A 21,840-nucleotide genomic window follows, 5' to 3' on the forward strand; every position below is an offset into this window, starting at 1 on the left:
GAAGTATTTGAAGTGTTCATGAAGAGCATGAACTTTTAATTTTCCCCCTTAAACTTGTTAAAATTAAGATACACTAGTCATACACCATAAAATTCATCATTTTAAAGTATGTAATTCAATGAGTTTTAGTCTATTTATGAAGCTGTACAACCATCACTGCTATCTGATTCTACAACATTTTCTTCATTCCCAAAAGAAACATCATACTCATTAGCAATTAATCTCTATGACCCTCCTCCCCCACACTGGCAACCCTTTCTGTCTCTAGGTATTTCTACATTCTGGACATCTTAGATAAATGGCAACTTAAAACATGTAACCTTTTGTGCCTGACTTCACTCACTTAGTATATTTGCAAGGTTCATCATAATATAAAATGTATCAATATCCCTTCCTTTATACGGCTGAGTAATATTCCACTGCATGGATTACACTGCCCTTTGTTTTTCATTCATCATTTGATGGAGTTTCAGGTGTTTTCACTTTTTGGCTATTAAGAATAATGCTGACTGATAACCAATATGGAGATTGAATCTTATTTCGAAAAAAAAAAAAAGAATAATGCTGCTATGAATAATCTCAGATTTTTGTTTTGGCATGTGTATAGTTTGAGATATACACTTGGGTGCAGCATTTCTGTGTCTAGCAATAACTGTTTAAGTTTCAGAGAAACTGCCAGAATGTTTTTCAAAACAAATGGACCATTTCTCTTACCCACCAGCAACGTATAAAAGTAAGGTTTTTTCACATCCTTGCCAACAATCAGTATTATCTGCCTTTTTTTTTTTTTTAGTCATCCCTGTGGATACTAATTACACCTTAAATTTTTAAACTACTTTTTTTTTAAAACTTTTATTTAATGAATATAACTTTCCAAAGTACGACTTATGGATTACAATGGCTTCCCCCCCATACCGTCCTTCCCACCCACAACCCTCCCCTTTCCCACTCCCTCTCCCCTTCCATTCACATCAACATTCATTTTCGATTATCTTAATATACAGAAGATCAGCTTAGTATACATTAAGTATGGATTTCAACAGTTTGCTCCCACACAGAAACATAAAGTGAAAAATAATAGATGATTTTTTTTAAATGATGATGAAATCAGAGCAGACCTATTGTCATGTTTAATCCCAGTGAGAGTCAAGTTGGGAATTGATAATTTCTTTTTTTTTTTTTTTTTACAGAGGATCAGTTTAGTATGCATTAAGTAAGGATTTCAACAGTTTGCACCCCCATAGAAACACAAAGTGAAATATATTGTTTGAGTACTCGTTATAGCATTAAATCTCAATGTACAGCACATTAAGGATAGAGATCCTACATGAGGAGTAAGTGCACAGTGACTCCTGTTGTTGACTTTACCAATTGACACTCCTGTCTATGGCATCAGTAATCTCCCTATGCTCCAGTCTTGAGTTTCCAAGGCTATGGAAGCCCTCTGAGTTCTCCGACTCTTATCTTGTTTAGACAAGGTCATAGTCAAAGTGGAGGTTCTCTCCTCCCTTCAGAGAAAGGTACCTCCCTCTTTGAAGACCCGTTCTTTCCACTGGGATCTCACTCGCAGAGATCTTTTGCCAGAGTGTCTTGGCTTTCCATGCCTGAAATACTCTCATGAGCTTTTCAGCCAGCTCCGAATGCCTTTAGGGCTGATTCTGAGGCCAGAGTGCTATTTAGGACATCCGCCATTCTATGAGTCTGCTGAGTATCCCACCTCCCATGCTGGATCACTCTCCCCTTTATTTACTCCATCGGTTAGCGTTAGCAGGTACTAGACTTGTCTATGTGCTCCCTTTGACTCCCAGTCCCTCCACCATGACCAACTGTGAACTGAAATTGATCACCTAGAACAGTGAGATGGCATTGGTACATGCCACCTCAATGGGATTGAATTGGAATCCCCTGGTATGCTTCCAACTCCACCACTTGGGGCAAGTCAGCCTGAGCATGTCCCAAATTATACATCTCTTCCCTCTCCCATTCCCACTCACATGTTCAACAGGGATCACATTTCAGTTAATTTTCAACACTTAAGAATACGATTCCAAGAAGCCTACAACACATGAATAGACAAAAAGATGAGTAAAATACAATGCAGGCTGGCTCCGTGGCTCACTAGGCTAAACCTCTGCCTGCGGCGCTGGCACACCGGGTTCTAATCCCGGTCGGGACGCCAGATTCTGTCCCGGTTGCCCCTCTTCCAGGCCAGCTCTCTGCTGTGGCCCGGGAGTGCAGTGGAGGATGGCCCAAGTGCTTGGGCCCTGCACCCCACGGGAGACCAGGAGAAGCACCTGGCTCCTGCCTTCGGATCAGCGCGGTGCGCCAGCCGCAGCGTGGCGGTTGCAGTGCGCCGGCCACGGCGGCCATTGGAGGGTGAACCAACAGCAAAGGAAGACCTTTCTCTCTGTCTCGCTCTCTCTCACTGTCCACTCTGCCTGTCAAAAAAAAAAAAAAAGAATACAATGCAGTGTCCAGAATGAGTGTCATCTCAAACCACAGATGTTAAAACAGACTTTTACACAGAGTTGGGGCAAATAGGTAGCCATTTGGAACAAAGACAAAACTGAATCCGGGGCTGGTCTTGTGGCAACAGTTGGTTACGCCTCCGCCTGCAGAGCCAGCATCCCAAGTGGGTGCCAGTTCGTATCCGGGTTGCTCCTCTTCTGATCCAGCTCTCTACTATGGCCTGAGAAAGCAGTAGAAGATGGTCCAAGTCCTTGGGCCCCTGCACCCATGTGGGAGACCAGGAAGAAGCTCCTGGCTTCAGACTGGCCCAGCTCCAGCCTTTGTGGCCATTTGAGAAGTGAACCAGCAGATGGAAGACTTCTCTATCTCTCCCTCTCTGTCTGTAACTCTGCCTCTCAAATAAATAAATAAACCTTAAAAAAAATCCTGAATCCTTACATTAACTCCAGTGGATCAAGGATCCAAACGTGGGGGAAGAAAACTGAGTGAGGGCAGGCATTTTGTTCAATGGCTGGGATGCCACTGGGATGCCCACATCCCATACTGGATGCCTGGCTTCAAGCCATGGCCCCACTCCCAATTCCAGGTCCCTGCTACTGTGCATCTTGGGAGGCAGCAGGTAATGTCCAAGTATTTGGATCCCTATCACCTACACATGGTTGACTCAGATTGAGTTCCCTGCTTCTGGATTCAGCATGGCCCAGCTCCAGTGACTGTGAACACTAGAGATTTGGGGACTGAACAAGTGAAGGGGAGCTCACTCACTCTCTCTCTCTCAAGTAAATTAATTAAAAATTAAACTCCCCCCCAAAAAAGAGCCAAAGTATCCTCCAAATGGCTAACATAACCCTAGTAAAAGGGGTGAGTAAAAAGATGATAACATTTTGACTAATGTTCTAAGGCTGAAAATCAAAAGTACTAAGCATAAATTAACCTCAAATGAACATAAATCTACTCAGTACGTGTGTTTCTCACAGGTGTATGGGTTTGCCAATCTGAAATATAGTGTAGATGATAGGTGTTACAATTTTGAAAAGGCTAATGATCACAGTGTTGGACTGACATGAGAGGTATCAGTACAAACTCATGATTTTTAATATAAAAGATGCAGACAAATACAGTGATGCAGATATGGGTATCATGCATTAGTACAGATTTGTGTATCCTAGCTCCATCTACTGAGAAGTCCCAGAAACAGTGGTGCTCAAGTTAGTTACGACACAGTTAGTAACAGATTCTGTTTCCTACACCATTCTCTACCAGCAGGAACCAGGAACCCTTTTAGAAGTGGTTGATTCCAGAAATTAGCCAGGGAGCACTCTAGGTGAGACTGGGGCATTCTGTATTACATGAACGAAAGAAGTGCCCCCAAAAAGATGGAGGCTTGTCAAAAGGATAGAGGGGTCAATCTGAGGCAATGCCTCATATCTAAATGTGGAACAATGTGAGCAGTGAAACAATAAAGATAACTCTGGATTTTATCCCACAGAATAAAATAAACATCCAGGAATCCATATTACAAATAATTAAATGAATACATGGAGAGATGGAATAGCTCTTCATTACAGAATTCAGAAAAAAAAATGAGAGTCCTGTCTGGAAATATTTCTTCTGGAGGACTTTCAGGGTGGGATTGTCTAAGGAGAGCAAAATGACCAATGGCACAGACTTAAATTATTAGGTTGATGTTTGCTGGAGCCTGTTCACAAGGTTGTCTAAAACTGTTGCAAGCAAGTTCATTAAACTTAAAATAAATACAGTTTATTAAAAAAAAAAACCATCGCTCAGAACTATTTTACAATACTTTGCTATTACCTGTGATATGTCTTTCTTCACATCTATCTTAGATGTATCTGTATGGTGAAAATACATACAATAGAGCACTGCTCTACATCTCTTCCCCACTCCAGGTTTAGTGAGGTCATGGTGGCAGCATGAAGTTGATCACTGTGTGAGTATTCACACCATCACAATTAACAAACAGTGCAATTCAGGGCTTCTCTTTTAGAAATCCAGGGTTTTTTTGTTTGTTTAAAGATTTATTTATTTGAAAGTCAGTTATACAGAGGGAGGGAGAGAGGGAGAGAGGGAGAGACAGAGAGGCAGAGAGACAGAGACCTTTCATCTGCTGGCTCACTCTTCAAATGGTCACAACTGCCTGGGGTTAGATAGGGCTGAAGCCAGGAGCCAGGAGCTTCTTCCAGGTCTCCAATGTGGGTGCAGGGGTGCAAGTACTCGGGCCTTCTTCCTTGCTTTCCCAGGCCAATAGCAGGGAGATAGATTGGAAGTGGAACACCCAGGTTTCAAATCGGTGCCCATATGGGATGTAGGCACTGCAGGTTAAAGCTTAACCTGCTATGCCACAACCATGGCCCCACCAGTTTTTAAACTTCTGCCACAACACTACCACCTTTAAGAAGGCACTACACGTAGGAGAGTCAGTACCAAGTGTTAGTGAGGATGGCAAGAAACTGTCACACAATGCTGGTGGGATTTAAGTGGTGCAGCTGCTGTGGTAAACAGCCGGGCAGTTTCTCCAAAGAGCAAACACAGCATTCCCACAGGATCTGGCAATTCCACTGCTAGGGTATCTAGCTGAGAAAGTGAAAACATTAGTGCACACCAAAACGTAGATATGAATGTGGCTGTGGTTTGAACATAGTGTAAGTGTGTCTCCCAATGGTTCATGTGTTGAAGGTTTGGTCTCCAGTGCAGCAATGTTAGCAGGTAGTGAAGCCTTCCAGAAGTGTGGCACTGGGGGCACTGATCTCAGAATGAATTAACGTAGTTCGCAGGAGATCCTGGATCAGTTCCACAAGAGGATTTGTAAAAGAACAAGCTTGACCCTTCCCCACTGCTTGGCTCACCATGTGATCTCTTCTCTTGCACATGCTACCACCATGATATCATCTCCATAGGATGCAACCAAGGAGGGCCTCACTGAGCAGTCAGTGCCATTGCTTGGAACCTCCCAAACTGTGAGCTAAATAAACTTTTTCTCCTTATACATTACACAGACTCTGGCATTCTGTTATATCAACAGAAAACTGATTAATACACGTTTATAAAAGCATTACTCATAATAGCCAAAAACTGGAAACAACTCAAATGTCCATCAACTGATGAATACACAGAATGTGATATATTCATATCTATATAATAGCATATTACTTAGCAATAAAACAGCATGAAGTACAGAGCAATGCTACAACACCGATGAATCTTGGAAACGTGCTAGTGAAAGCAGCCAGCCTCAGGAACCACATATTATAGGACTCCATTTCTATGAAATGTCCAAAACAGGCAAATCCATTGAAACAAAGTAAGTTAGCAGCTGCTTAGGGCTGGAGGCATAAGGGGAATCAGGGAATGACTGCTTCTGGACATGGGGCTTCTTCTGGGGATTAGAAACTCTGTGACTATACTAAACAGCATTAAATTGGACACTTTAAACAGCGAAATTACATAGTACATAAGCTCCCTATCAATAAAACTCAAAAAACCTATCCATAGTACATTCCTTCTCTGGTTCCCTGGACATAGGTTTCTGGGTCCCAGTTCAGCTGGGAATGGTATTAGAGAAACAGCCTGCTCTGGGCTGCTGTGGAGACATGCTGAAGACAGAAAACTTGACTTTCCTCTGGCTATGTCTAGTCCACAGGCATGTTTAATTCTGAGCCAAATGTGAAAATCAAGATTTCAGTTTCAGAAATTCCGATTTCCAATGTCTCTTGCCATCAGAAGTTGATAGCCTGGCCTCATTCTCATCATCAATTCCAGTCTGCAGCAGAACTAGGCACAGGCTCCCCACCACCCGTATCATCCCCCTCCCATGGAGGCTGATGGTCCATTACCATTAGGAGGAAAACATACTTTCCTCCATCCAAAACAGGTTTCTGAAAGCCTCAGGAAACTTGAGTGCCACCCAGAGGGCTGTGTGGGAGTGAATATGATCTTGTATCTGACAGCCTAACAAAAGTTTTGTGTCAAGTATTGTGTATCTAAAGAGCCAGTTTTCCAGGCATGTGCCAGCACCAGGCTTCCATGTGGCCCATCTGGTCCCAGTGGGCATGGGAGGATGAAAACCTTGTGTGAGATCCTGAGTGCTGTTGTCTGACCCACAAGAGAGCTCCAGCAGCCAAGACCGCAGTAGGCAGTCATGGGATGAGGGAAAGAATGAGGCAGCCAGAAACCCACGTCCTCGAGGCCTTCAATCCCACAGAAATAATTTAGAGCTGAAAGAGCACATGGTGTCCAGCAAATCTTCCTTCTGTCCTCCACCTCCTTTCAGCATCAGCCTCCTGTGCATGCCACAGGATGGCACAGGGTCCAAGTGTGTGGAGTTGTGTGGGTGTCTAATGCCTGAAATCATGCAGCCCACAGCACCCTCTGGTGGCCTTGATACTTACGCTTGATGAGATACCCTGAGGAGCGGACAGCGACGATGTGCAGGACAGTGCGGCCAGTCTCGTCTTTCTGGTTGATGTGTCCTTTCCATTCGGGCTTGTGCTCCATTAGCCACCTGAAAAGTTGGTTTTCCTCTAAAGGGAATTAAAAGGAGTTAGATGTTAATTTCTACATTTAGAAAACCAGCAAAGCAAATCAATGGGTATTAATTGAAGGTAATCAAATGTGGAATCAACATGTTTCCACAAATGTGTGGGGAGACACAGAGTTTGTAAACAGTAAAGATGAGTTCAGAAAGCTGCTCATCATAGTCTTGGGTCAGATTCCCTAGAAAGCTGAAACGTGGATTCTCATACTGTGACTTGTTGAGAACAAGCTCTCAGGAGAAAGAAAGTGAAGGAAGCAGGACAGGGCAAGAGAAGGAGCTGAGCAAGGAAGTGACCTGCACAAGAGTGCGTTCCAGCCTGATCCAGAGGCACTCTGGAGTGCGAACTGCAGCACAGCAAGGCCCCACTGGAGGCCAGAGTCAGACCTAGTGGATCTCCATGCTGGTTGATCAGGACTACAGAGGCCCCAGGGAGGGAGGTGGAGTTGCGGGACAACCTCCCTGGAAAGTGGTGCTTATTGGCAAACAGCAGCTATCTGATCAAGGGGTGAGTGGGAGCAGGCAGCCGCCAGCACTGACAGCAGGTGGGATGGGAGCACTGAAGGTCCACTAAGGGAAGGTTCAAAGAGGGGTGAGAATTTGTAGTTTTTAAGGATCGAAAGCCCTTCCTGAAACTGGGGAGATAGGGTGGACACGCGAGGAGGACACGGACAGCTGAGACTCAGGACACCAGCAGGAGTGTGTACGCACCAGTGCTGGAAGCCGACGTGAGACGGTGCGCTTGCCCAGCACCGTGGCACAGCTGCCGCCGCCCCTCCCCCAACACACCCTGGGACGGACACTGAGACACGCATGACTGAGTGGGGGAGGAAATAGAAAACGGAACAGAGTGAGTGGCGCCTGCGGAGAGAGTGCACGATTCAGGGGTACTAATTGAGAGACTGAGTAAGCCAGTATCTCTTGGTGCCTCCCGCGAGCTCCAGCAGGCGGGAAGCACCCATTTTGTCTGTTTACATTTGGGCTTAAAGAAGAACTGTCTTTGCCTCCATACTAACCTTCGGAGGCGGAGCCCAAAGGTGGAGCGGAACAACAGGACACTTCTTGCTCAAGGGAGGGCAGCTCAAAGCCCTGACACCCGACTACTCAAGTTACAAGAAAAAAAAGCAAAAAAAAAACAAAAAAAAAAAACAAAAAACTGAATAGCACCTGCCAGTGAGGAAAAAGCGCAGGATCCAGAGCTGCAGAGGGCAGAGAGCAGCCATCCTGTCTGTTTACCTGTGGGCTGTGTAGAGCAGCCTGATTACACTGGATATTGGTAGAGACTCACAGCAGCCTATAGTAGAGGGAAATCAACCTGAAAAATCATCCAGACGGAATGCCAAAAAACAAAACAAAAACCCAAAAAAATACAGAAGAACATATAAATTTGCCAATGGAGCAGGCTAAACCAACCATAACAGAGGCAGAAGAAGAAGTTGAAAACATGCCATAAAAATAATTCAGAAAATTAATAATCAGAATACTTAGAAATAATGAGAAACAGTGTCAAGAGCTGAATGAAAAACAAGCCCAGGGATTAGAGATCCTAAAGAGAAGCCAGAATGAGATACTAGAACTGAAAAACTCAATTGACCATATAAAAAACACCGTGGAATCCCTCGGAAATCGAACAGATGAAATAGAAGACCGAATATCAGAATTCGAAGACAAACTTCCAGAAATAATACAGTCAGTTCAATCGCAGGAAGAAGAAATTAAAAAATTAAAAAATACGGTCGGAGACCTACAAGATTCAATCAATCGGTGTAATGTTCGGATAATAGGAGTCCCTGAGGGGGTGGAAAGAGAGAATGGATTAGAAGGCGTCTTCAACGAAACAATATCAGAAAACTTTAAACAAAGGCAGCTGGATAACAACACACAAATACAACAGATAGCCAGGACTCCGAACAGAGTAGACCAGAAGAGAAATTCACCACGACACCGGTGGCAACACTCAGTTCAGTGACACACAAAGAACAAATCCTAAAATGCGCCAGAGAAAAGCAACAAATCACATTCAGGGGTAAGTCAATCAGACTCACCCCAGACTTCTCATCACAAACACTACAGGCAAGGAGACAATGGCATGATATATTTCAAGTTTTAAAAGACAAACAATGCCAACCTAGAATACTATATCCTGTAAAGCTATCATTTATGAATGAAGGGGAAATAAAGATTTTCCACGACAAACAGAAACTGAAAGAATTTGTATCCACGCGTCCTACCCTACAACACTTGCTCAAAGACATGCTGCACACAGAAATACAAAAACAAGAACTTCACTGCAAAAAAAAGCGAATGTAGAGTAACTCAAAAACAAAGTTCAAAATACATAAACAGCTCGTTTCAGGAAACATGAAGGGGAAAAGACAGTACTTAACAGTAATCACATTGAATGTGAATGGTCTTAATTCCACGACAAAGAGACATAGACTAGCTGATTGGATCAAAAAAGAGAATCCATCTATATGCTGCCTTCAGGAGACACACCTCATCAGCAAAGATGCACGCAGACTGAAAGTGAAAGGATGGAAAAAGATACTCCAAGCTAATGGAAATCAAAAAAGAGCTGGTGTGGCCATTCTAATATCAGACAAAATAGACTTTAACATAAAAACTATTAGAAGAGACAGAGAAGGGCACTATATAATGATTAAAGGATCTATCCAACAGGAAGATATTACTATTATAAATGTATACGCACCTAATTACAGGGCGCCTGGCTACCTGAAAGAATTACTAAAGGATTTAAAGGGAGATATAGACTCAAATACAATAGTTACAGGGGACTTCAACACCCCATTCTCACCAATGGACAGATCAACCAGACAGAAATTCAACAAGGAAACAACAGAGCTAATTGACGCCATAGACCAAATAGACCTAATAGATATCTTCAGAACCTTCCACCCCACAGACACAGAGTTCACGTATTTCTCCCCAGTACATGGAACATTCTCTAGGATTGACCATATACTAGGCCATAAAGGGAGCCTCAACAAATTCAAAAAAAATGAAACTATACCATGCAGCTTCTCAGACCATAGAGCAGTGAAACTTGAAATCAACAACCCAAGAATCTCTACACCATATGCAAATATATGGAGAATGGACAACATGATCCTAAATGAACAGTGGGTCATCGAAGAAATTAAAAGAGAAATCAAAAGATTTCTAGAAACAAATGAAAATGATAACACAACCTATCAAAACCTGTGGGACACAGCAAAAGCAGTGCTAAGAGGAAAGTTTATAGCAATTAGTGCCTATATCAAGAAGCTGGAAAGGAACCAAACAAATGAACTCTCCATGTACCTCAAGGATCTAGAAAAACAGCAGCAAATCAAGCCCAAATCCAAAAGGAGGAAAGAAATACTAAAGATCAGAGAAGAAATAAACAGAATTGAAACCAAAAAAAAAAAAAAAATACAAAAGATCAACAAAACCAGGAGCTGGTTGTTTGAAAAAAATAAACAAAATTGACACACCATTGGCCCAACTAACCAAAAAAAGGAGAGAGAAGACCCAAATCTGTAAAATCAAAGATAGTAATGGAAATGTAACAACAGACACAACAGAAATAAAAAGAATCATCAGAAACTACTACAAAGAGATGTATGCTAACAAATTGGGGAACCTGGAAGAAATGGATAGATTCCTGGACAAATACAACATTCCTAAACTGAGCCGTGAAGATATAGAAAATCTAAACAGACCCATAACCATGGAAGAAATTGAATCAGTAATAAACGCACTACCGAAAAAGAAGAGCCCAGGACCGGATGGCTTCGCTGCCGAATTTTACCAGACATTTAGAGAACAACTAACCCCAGTTCTTCTCAAATTATTCCAAAAGATTGAAAGAGAGGGAATCCTCCCAAATTCCTTCTACGAAGCCAATATCACCTTAATTCCTAAGCCCAGAAAAGACACAACAGAGAAAGAAAACTACAGACCTATCTCCCTGATGAACATAGATGCAAAAATACTCAATAAAATTCTGGCAAACCGAATCCAACTACACATCAGAAAGATCATTCACCCGGACCAAGTGGGATTTATCCCTGGTATGCAGGGATAGTTCAATATTCAAAAGTCAATCAATGTAATACATCACATTAATAAATTGAGAAACAAAAATCATATGGTTATCTCAATAGATGCAGAGAAAGCATTTGACAAAATACAACACCCTTTCATGATGAAAACCCTAAGCAAATTGGGGTTAGAAGGAACATTCCTCAACACAATTAAGGCAGTCTATGATAAACCAAAGGCCAGCATCATATTGAATGGGGAAAAGTTGGAGGCATTTCCATTGAAAACTGGCACCAGACAGGGATGCCCACTCTCACCATTGCTATTCAATATAGTCCTAGAAGTGTTAGCCAGAGCCATCAGGCAAGAAAAAGAAATTAAAGGGATACAAATGGGAAAGAAGGAAGTTAAACTATCCCTGTTTGCAGATGACATGATACTATATATAGGGGACCCAATAAACTCCTATAAGAGACTACTGGAACTCATAGAAGAGTTTGGTAAAGTAGCAGGATACAAAATCAAAGCTCAGAAATCAACAGCCTTTGTATACACAGACAATGCCAGGGTCGAGGAAGAACTACTAAGATCAATCCCATTCACGATAGCCACAAAAACAATAAAGTACCTTGGAATAAATTTAACCAAGGAGGTCAAAGACCTCTATGATGAAAATTACAAAACACTAAAGAAAGAAATAGAAGACGACATAAAAAAATGGAAAAACCTGCCATGCTCATGGATTGGAAGAATCAATATCATCAAAATGTCCATTCTCCCAAAAGCAATTTACAAGTTCAATGCAATACCAATCAAAATACCAAAGTCATTCTTCAAAGACCCAGAAAAAATGATGCTGAAATTCATATGGAGAAACAGGAGACCCAGAATAGCTAAAGCAATCCTTAACAATAAAAACAAGGCCGGAGGCATCACAATTCCAAACTTCAAGGCATACTACAGGGCAGTTATAATCAAAACAGCCTGGTACTGGTACAAAAACAGATGGATAGACCAATGGAACAGAATAGAAACACCGGAGATCAATCCAAACATCTATAACCAACTCATATTTGACAAAGGACCTAAAACCAACCCCTGGAACAAGGACAGCCTCTTCAACAAATGGTGCTGGGAAAACTGGATGTCCACATGTCGCAGTATGAAGCAAGACCCCTACCTTACACCTTATACAAAAATCCACTCAACATGGTTCAAAGAACTAGAGATGCGCCACGACACCATGAAACTAATTGAGAGCATAGGGGAAACCCTTCAAGATATCGGAACAGGCGAAGAATTCCTGGAGAAGACCCCACAGGCACGGGTAATCAAAGATAAAATAAACAAATGGGATTACCTCAAATTGAAGAGTTTCTTAACAGCAAAGGAAACAGTCAGGAAAGCGAAGAGGCAACCAACAGAATGGGAGACGTTATTCGCAAACCACACAACAGATAAAGGATTAACAACTAGAATCTACACAATGATCAAAAAACACCACAGAATCAAAACAAACAAACAACCAAATAAAAAAATGGGCCAAGCACCTTAACAGACATTTTTCAAAAGAAGAAATCCAAATGGCCAACAGACACATGAAAAAATGCTCAGGATCCCTAGCCATCAGGGAAATGCAGATCAAAACCACAATGAGATACCACCTCACTCCGGTTAGATTGGCTTACATACAGAAATCAACCAACAACAGATGCTGGCGAGGATGTGGAGAAAAGGGGACACTAATCCACTGTTGGTGGGAATGCAAACTGGTAAAGCCACTATGGAAGACAGTCTGGAGAGTCCTCAGAAACCTGAATATAGCACTACCACAGGACCCAGCCATCCCACTCCTTGGAATATACCCAAATGGAATTAAAGGGGTGAAAAAAGCCATTTGCACCTCAATATTTGTTGCAGCTCAATTCACAATAGCTAAGACATGGAATCAACCTAAATGTCCATCAACGGATGACTGGATAAAGAAACTATGGGATATGTACGCTATGGATCACTATACAGCAGTAAAAAACAATGAAATCCGGGCATTTACAACAAAATGGAGGAAGCTGGAAAACATCATGCTGAGTGAAATAAGCCAGTCCAAAAGGGATAAATACCACATGTTCTCCCTGATCGATGGCAACTAAACGAGCACCTAAAATGATAACCATTGAAGTGAAATGGACACTATGAGAGACAATGACATGAGCAGCCCTTGGCTAGACTATTGAGGAACAACTTACTATTTTGTTCCTTTAGTATTTTTGTTGTTGTTGTTGCTCAATTTGCTCTACACAAGACCACTGGTTGAACTCTGCAATCAATGCACAACCATTCTTAAGCGTTTAAAAATTAACAGAAAATTGATCTCTGTGGAACATGGGAGTGGGAATAAGAGAGGGAGGAGATATATAGGATGGCACATACTCACTCAGACCTACCTCCAATGGTGGAACTGGAAATGTGCCAGGGGATTTCAACTCAACCTTACCAAGGAGGCAGGTACCAATGCCAGCACACTTGGTAAAGTGACAAATATAAATACACAACTTATCAAAAAGATAGGGTAAGTGTCAAAGAGATTACACAAATAAGACCAGTGTAAGCAAATAATGAAAGATAGAATCAAAAGGGAGAGAATGATCCTGCGGGGGAAGCAGAACACACAGCAGACTCATAGAATGGCAAATGCCCAAAACAGCACTCCTGCCTCAGTATCAACCCTTGGGACATTCGGATCCGACTAAAAGGTCCATGAGAGTCTCACAAGCATGGAAAGACATGACACGGTGGCAAAAAACAATCTAAATGAAAGATCCTGGTGAATAAGACCCCAGCAGAAGGATCAGGCCATCAAGGAGAGAGGCGCCTTTCTCTGAAGGGAGGAAGGAACCTCCACTGTGATACGGCCTTGACTAAACAAATTCAGAGTTGGTGAACTCAAGGGGCTTCCATAGCCTAGACAGCTCATAGCAAGAGTCTCGGGTAATTGCTGACATCATAAATAAGAGTGCCAATTGTTAAATCAACAACGGGAGTCACTGGGTGCATGCTCCCCACACAGGATCTCTGTCCTTAATATGTTTAACTATGAAACTCAAAAAACAACACTACTAGTCGAACAATACCCTATACCTGGTTCAGTTGTGTGAGTGCAACCTGTTGAAATCCCTGCTTAGTATATACTAAGTTGATCTTCAATATATGAAGGTAATTGAAAATGAAACATGATGAAGGGCGGGATGGGAGAGGGAATGGGTGAGGGGAGGGCCACGGGAGGGAGGGAGGTCGGGGGGGAAGCCACAACAATACAAAAGATGCATTTTATATTCTACTTAAAACTATTGGTTGAACTCTGTAATTAATACACAATTACTCTTAGGTGTTTAATTAATGCTATAACTAGTACTCAAATAGTATTTTACACTTTGTGTTTCTGTGTGGGAGCAAAATGTGGAAATCTTTACTTAACATACGCTAAATTGATCTTCTGTATATAAAGATAATTGAAAATTAATCATGATGTGAAGGGGAAGGGGAGAGGGAGTGGGAGAGGGGAGCGTTGTGGGTGGGAGGGAAGATACGGGGGGGAGGACGCTATTGTGGTCCACAAGCTGTACTTTGGAAATTTATGCTCATTAAATAAAAAAAAAAAAAAAGCAATGGGCACCAGCAACCTCCACATTAACCAACAAGCCAGCATCCCTGATTAGATTACCCTCCTGCCTTATTCCCCAAAGGCCAGATAGTCTAAAGTCTTTCCTCAGACTCCTTCACCGTAAGTCCTCAGATCCAGGCAAGCCACGTGCCTCTGCCAATCCCGTGGACACCATTCATCAGTGACCATGTCAAGAGTTTTCCTCTGAGAAATCAATCAGGCCATCGTGAAGCCTCATCACACCAGCACCACCTGTAACCTCAGGAACTGAGACTCAGCGGGGAGCCCCGACCTTCACGATCAGAGGCATGCTTCTCTGGGCTTCAATTCCCTAATCTGAAACTGGAGGAACCACCGCCTTTTTACCTGGGAGTAGAATATAAGGTCTCATGGCAGAAAGATGCTGAAAACTTGGAAGAAACTGCCTCTTCTTTCTTTTTCTCTTTTATATTTCTAAATAAAAATAAATAAATGAATAACTAGAAAATCTCATACTCATCCCTGAGTGAAAGAAAGGAAAACATTAAGGGGCTGGCGCTGTGGTGCAGCAGGTTAACACCATGGCCTGAAGCGCTGGCATCACATATGGACCCCGGTTCCAGTCCCAGCTGCTCCTCTTCCCATCCAGCTCTGTGCTGTGGCCTGGGAAAGAAGTAAGAAAACGGCCCAAGTCCTTGGGTCCCTGCACCCATGTGGGAGACCTGGAAGAAGCGCCTGGCTCCTGGCTTTGATCGGCACAGCTCTGGCCACTGCAGCCATCTGAGGAGTGAACCAGCGAATGGAAGACCTCTCTCTGTGTGTCTCTACCTCTCTCTGTAACTCCATCTTTCAAATAAATAAAATAAATCTTAAAAAAAAGTAAGGAAAATATTAAGAAATTCAGACGGAAAATCATTTGGTTGGGGCTAGCACTGTGACACAGCAGATAAAGCTGCCACCTGCAGCACTGACATCCCACATGGGCACCAGTTTGAGTCCCACCTGCTCCATGTTCAATCCAGCTCCCTGCTAATGTGCCTGGGAAGGCAGTGAAGATGGCCCAAGTCCCTGGGTCCCAGCATCCATGTGGAAGACCCAGAAGAAGCTCCTGGCTCCTGGTTTCGGCCTGGCCCAGCTCCAGCCCCTGTGGCCATGTGGGAACTGAACCAGCAGACAAAAGATTGATCTCTCTTTCCTCCTCCATCTCTGTGACTCTGTCTTTCAAATAAATTAATAAATAAATCTTTTTAAAAAAGAAAAAGGCAAGGGCTGGCGCTGTGGCATAGTGGGTAAAGCCGCCGCCTGTAGTGCCAGCTTCCCATATGGACGCCAGTTCAAGTCCTGGCTGATTCACTTCTGATCCAGCTCTCTGCTATGGCCTGGGAAAGCAGTAGAAGATGGCCCAAGTCCTTGGGCCCCTGCAACCACGTGAGAGACCTGGAAGAAACTTCTGGCTCCTGGCTTCAGATCAGCACATCTCCAACTGTTGTGGCCCATTGGGGAGTGAACCAGCAGATGGAGGACTCTCTCTCTCTCTCTCTCTCTCTCTCTCTCTCTGCTTCTCCTTGTCTCTCTGTGTAACTCTGTCAAATAAATAAATAAATAAATCTTTTTTTAAAAAAGCATCTGACCAAAGATAATGTTTTAATTGTTATTAACCATTTAGGCAAAATTTTCTAGTATCTGATAATTGTTAAAAGCTATGAGTTTAAGGCTACTGTGTGGGCCCAAAGGAACATTTTAAAACCATTCCTTCTGCCTTTTTTCTGCTTTTAAAAAGGGATATGTATTTTTAAGAAAATCTCCATGTAGAGAGAAAACTATCACTTGTTGACTGTTTTGAAAGGGCTCTTAATTTAGACCAGTGCTTTAAACACATTTACAGACTAAGGAACTACAGGAGGGAAGAATACTTAAAATAGTTGTGGGGAGCAACTCGGACTAGACTAAGTTACTGGAATTAAGACTTATTCTATGCATCTGCTCTCCCACAATATGGCGCCGGGAGAGGAGAAAACAGCTTCTACGCAGCTGCCTCTTGCCAACTTGAGTGATGACCTCCAGGAGCTGATCCTGCTCCTGATTGGAGGAGAGCAGCGTACTCGGCGTGTGGGCAGCCGAGTTGGGATTGGCGGAAGAGGACTATAAAGGAGGAGAGAGACAACATGCACCAGGAACATCTAAGGGGAACATCTATCTGAAGGAACACCTGTGCAGCCCCCGAGAGAGCCGGCCGGCGGAGTGCCGCTCCCCTTCCAACCCAGGAAGAACCAGCAGCAAACCCGGGGAGGGCTGAGCAGACAAAAGAACAGCGCAGGGTCCTGTGTCGTTCCTCTACGAAGAGGGGGAGCGACAATAGTTGTGCACATTTTAAAAGTATGCAATGAAAGTATTTATTTTACCTTTAAAGAAAAAAAGAAAGAAACTGGGAGGACTGAATTGACTTGCTTTTAATCAGGCTTTAAAGTAGATGGCCCAAGTCCCTGGGCCCCTGCACCCACGTGGGAGACCTGGAAGAAGCTCCTGGCTCCTGGCTTCAGATCAGCCATTGCGGCCAAGTAGGGAGTGAACCATCGTTATGGAAGACCTACCTCTCTCTCTCGCTCTCTCTCGCTCGCTCTCTCTCTGCCTTTCCTCTCTCTGTGTAACTCTGACTTTCAAATAAATAAATCTTTAAAAACAAATCAGGCTTTACTCTTAAACATCTTACCCATCAATTCCTAACTAAAAAAAAGTCTCTTAGGGATTCCCCAATATATTAAAGTAGTAACAGCAATTCAAATCTGGCCAAAGCAAACTGGAGATCCATGGACTCCATCCCCGACGGGCCCCCACTCCTGAGGAGACAGGGCCGTCTAGAAGAGGCAGGCCAGCCAAGCTCTCTTGGCCCCTTCTGGCTCTACCATGGTAGAGGTAAATGTTCAAATGCTTCAATATCCACCTATGCTTGAAAAGGAAAAGCAAGGTTCTGTCTAAAGTGCATGTGGTTATGGTTGTTTATGATAAAATATTTTAAAATTTAAATCCTATAATAAGATGGTGAGACTTTTTAAAAATAATTTTATAAAACAGCAATCCCTTAGAAGAATCACAACCAAACTCTATCAGCAATGCCACTTTTCCCTCAGGATGCTCCCAGCCACGGGTCCAGAACACAGCGGTCCTCTGCAGTGCAGAGAACGGACTGAGGTAAAACAAAGAAGCAAAGCAAAACCAGAACAGAGAAACACCAAAGCTGCCTCTGTCAGCAGGAAGAGGAAGAAAAGGCCACAGCTTGGTTCAAGAGCTCACTCTCCTTCAAGTCCAAGGCTCCACCTGCTTCCAGGATCTATCCAGGAAAACAGAATCCTTTCAGTTTGGGCCTCGTGTACTACCAGATCCCAAGAGAAGTAAAAATGACGCTCTTTCCCTGATGCTTCATTAATGTGAATGTTCAAGTGGCTAACTGCTGATTCCACTTGAACTCTACACAGTCCCTGTGCTCAGAGCCAGAGGCCAGCTGTGAAGGCAGGCGAATGGGAAAAGACTCACTTGCTTGGATACAGAGTTTCATGAGGGCATGCAGAGGGTAAGGTCCTATTGTCTCAATGCTGGCACCAATGGAGATGAGCCACTGGACTACCTCAGGCACCTGTTTCATTTTCTCCTGAAGTCCAATGAAGACATACTTCTGGGGGGAAAAACACATAGAAAATCATGGCATTCTCTACAATATGAAACTTCAAATTCTTTCATCCAGAGTTTGGATTTGGTAAAATCTGGATTAGCTGTGGCCCCAGCCCAAGATTACTATAACTAACAAATTTGCCAAGAGACAGCTGAAGGGGAAGGTCCAAAATACAAGGTCTGAATTGAAAACCTATGTTTCGGGGCCAGCACTGTGGTACAGCGGGTAAAGCTGCCACCTGCAGTGCCGGCATCCCATATGGGCACCGGTTTGAGTCCTGGCTACTCCACTTCCGATCCACCTCTCTGCTAGTGCCTGGGAGAGCAGTGGAAGATGGCCCAAGCTCTTGGGCCCCTGCACCCATCTAGAGACCTGGAAGAAGCTCCTGGCTTCAGATCAGCCCAGTTCCGGCCATTGCAGCCATTTAGGAAGTGAACCAGCAGATGGAAGATCCATCTCGCTCGCTCTCTCTCTCTCTCTCTCTCTCTCTGTCTAGCAGATGGAAGATCCATCTCTCTCTCTCTCTCTGTCTCTCTCTCTCTCTGTCTCTCATCCTCTGCCTTTCTGTAATTCTGCCTTTCAAATAAATAAATAAATCTTTTAAAAAAAGAAAACCTATGTTTCAAGAAGCCACCTTACCTCAAAGAGACTTTTCAGTGATAACTCTGGGACACGAAGATGTCCTGGTAGTTGGTCTTTTTTTGCTGACAGAAGTAAAAATGACTGATGAGGAGAGAAAAAGAAAAGTTGGAATAATATGTTTTCCACTAGATTATCAGAACATGCAGGTTATTATTAAGCTTTAAAACAAACAAAAATAAAATTTAAAACCCTCCAGTTTCATCTCTTTTTTTAAAGCTACCTGCCAAGTTTGTTAGTCTATGCCATGATGATCAAGCACCCTCTGTCAAGCCAACTCCCTGTGCTTGCTGACCAAGGTCTCATCGTATTTCCACAAAGCCAGCTGCGGACGAGAGCAGCTGCTGTCAAGCAGCTCTGCAGACAGTGCAGTGGCAGTGGGTGAGAACGTCAGTCCCTGAACAATTCCTTCAGCACAGCAAACAAAGGACTCAAATCCTTTAGTAATATACCGTCCCAACTGATGCCTTAGCACAAGCCACAAGTACTTGGGGACTATCAGCTCCCGTCCAGGGGTGTGCTGGAGTCGGCTGCTATTAGCTACCGAGCTGACTGTGCACGTCTTCCTAACTCCAAATCCTGGATGTCATATTAGTAGCTGGGAATTGGCTGTAATGGCAGTATTTACATTATGAAACTGGTAAATGCTGCAAATCAAGACTTTTTCAGAGAGCTAGTTGTTAAACCACTGAGCCTAGCTAAGGCCTAAAGAAATTGATTGTGGGAGGTTAAGAAACCTTATGTCACAGAGCACACCCCAGAGACCCTACTGAGATTATCTAGGTATGCCAACGGGTCTAGGAATTCCAGGCTCTGGTATGACCATGACAGAAGACCTAGCTGTGGGGAATCCCACAGGAATCCCAAAAGAGTTATGGAGCACCGGTAACCCAAAAAGAAAGAGAAAAAGCAAAACCAAAATGGAGTTACTTAAGCGAGCAAAACCAAAATGGAGTTACTTAAGCTAAGGCCACTAAGCACCAGGAACTGCCCAGACCATCTGTCAGGACAGACACAGGTGGTGAGGCCTGATAAGGACAGGGGGATATTACATTAGAAGTAGCCAACCAGTTGACTACTGCACTACTTCACCCACACTACCATGACTGGCCACACCCAGAAGACCCCTAAAACACCACTGGTCACACCCAGACACCCCAAAAGATGAGCTTGTGATTGGTGACACCCAGGGCACCTTCACCGCCCACCTACCCCAGGATGAAAAGGCAAGCCTCACAACCGCTCTTCATCCCCTGGGGGACCACGGCTCAGTGGAAGTGAAACTCCGCCCGCGTCTCCACTGACTGAAGCTCTGCTCACCACCCTGCTGGAGCCACCTCGCCTGGACGTCCCAGCTGCTGCCAGAGCTGACATCAGAGCAGGACTGGACCTCTCATCAGGTGACCTCTCCAACCCTTCACCTTGCTGCCCGTCTCAGAACTTTGAGCCTACTGCCCAACTTGCCAGTCATCCCACAACTCCTGCCTGTAAGTATCTGTTCTGAGATCCATCTCTCCGAGTGGTAACGGAGACTCTGGGCTCTGGACTTAGACTTTTCATGACCGTGATATGAACCTTGAGAATGCAGCATTCATATTACACCCCTAGCCATTAGTGTTTAGACTGGTTATGCTTTTATGCTTTGTATGTGTTATACTTATTACTATTGCTGGATATTTCTAGAAACTGCCTTACTCCTAGATGTGTGTTATGACCTGTGGCCTAATGACATATTGAGTAGTATTGACCTTTAGATGTGTGAGATGAATATATATTGAGTAGTATTGAATACTGAATAATGAATTTTACTGAAAAGACTACCACGATTCTGTGTGATTCTTCCCCGTGCTCTGACATGTCGCATTAGTCTTTCTGAGCTGTGTGACAAGTGGTGCTCGCGACACTAGTCTCAGCTCCAACCTCCCCCACACACATGCTTGCCAATAGACTCAGGACCACAGGAACTGAGACATGGCCACGTCTTGCTTCTAGTTCTTTCAGTCTAGTGCCCACTTTTAACTGCTCACACTGAGCAGGCCCCACTGCCCAGATAACACATTCAAGACTCTGAAGGTTCTGATGGTGGCCTGGCTTTTACAAGATGTCTCTGCCTCCAGTGTTTGGGAATTCTCTGGGCCCTACTGAAAGCAAGATGTTGGACCTGCCACTTGGGCTAGATTCCATGGCCTTCCCTGGGCTGCCTCAGGTGATGACCCACCAGGAGCTGCTGGCTCCCATTCCCTCACGGCCCACCCACCTATGTCACAGAGCTCGTGCATTCCACTCCACACTTGGAAGACAGGGCAAAGTTCTTTCCTGGGTGAACTGAACTGCTCTAAACTGAACTGCATTCCTGCTGGTGAGGGGTGAAGCCCTCTATTTAGAGATCTACCTTGGCTCTTGGAATCATAGAATTTCAGGACTTTAAAAAAGAAAAATAAGGCAGTAAAGATCCTGACAGATCACTTAGTCCAGCCCTCTTATTTAAAAGAGAAAGATTAAATATCTTTAACAGGGCCCTGGATTTCTGACTTCTGTTCTCCTTATCCAAGTTCTCCATCCTCCCAAGATCTTCAGAGTTTCAGGTTAGTTTCATGGATGGACTTTAGAAATTTCCCATGAACCCCTTGAAACTATACACACACACACACACACACACACACACACACACACTTGTCTTTGCATGAAAGAGAGCCCATACTGCTTTGATCTAGAGTTCTTAACAGGTTGCCCTTGCTTCTGGTGATTTCCCTCTGGAGTGCTCAGCTTTAGAAAGCCCAGAAGGCACTTTCTAACCAAAATCTCAGCCCTGATCACCTATTCTCAGGA

General features: G+C 43.7%; 1 protein-coding gene across 2 annotated transcripts in view; it reads right to left on the reverse strand.

Moving 5' to 3' along the window:
* The window catches only part of TRANK1 (tetratricopeptide repeat and ankyrin repeat containing 1), a 156,523-nt gene that overhangs the window by 73,913 nt on the left and 60,770 nt on the right, over positions 1–21,840 (reverse strand). For both annotated transcript variants that reach the window (XM_089331309.1, XM_008266129.5), the window contains exons 6-8: positions 19,012–19,095; positions 18,237–18,375; positions 6,879–7,010 (exon numbers count right to left, since the gene is read on the reverse strand). In XM_089331309.1, the coding sequence (XP_089187435.1) occupies positions 6,879–7,010; positions 18,237–18,375; positions 19,012–19,095 (355 nt within the window). The remainder of the gene's footprint in view (positions 1–6,878; positions 7,011–18,236; positions 18,376–19,011; positions 19,096–21,840) is intronic.

This window comes from Oryctolagus cuniculus, chromosome 4 (genome assembly GCF_051225735.1).
Source record: "Oryctolagus cuniculus isolate XC-2025 breed Fujian yellow rabbit chromosome 4, ASM5122573v1, whole genome shotgun sequence".
NCBI lineage: Eukaryota > Metazoa > Chordata > Mammalia > Lagomorpha > Leporidae > Oryctolagus > Oryctolagus cuniculus.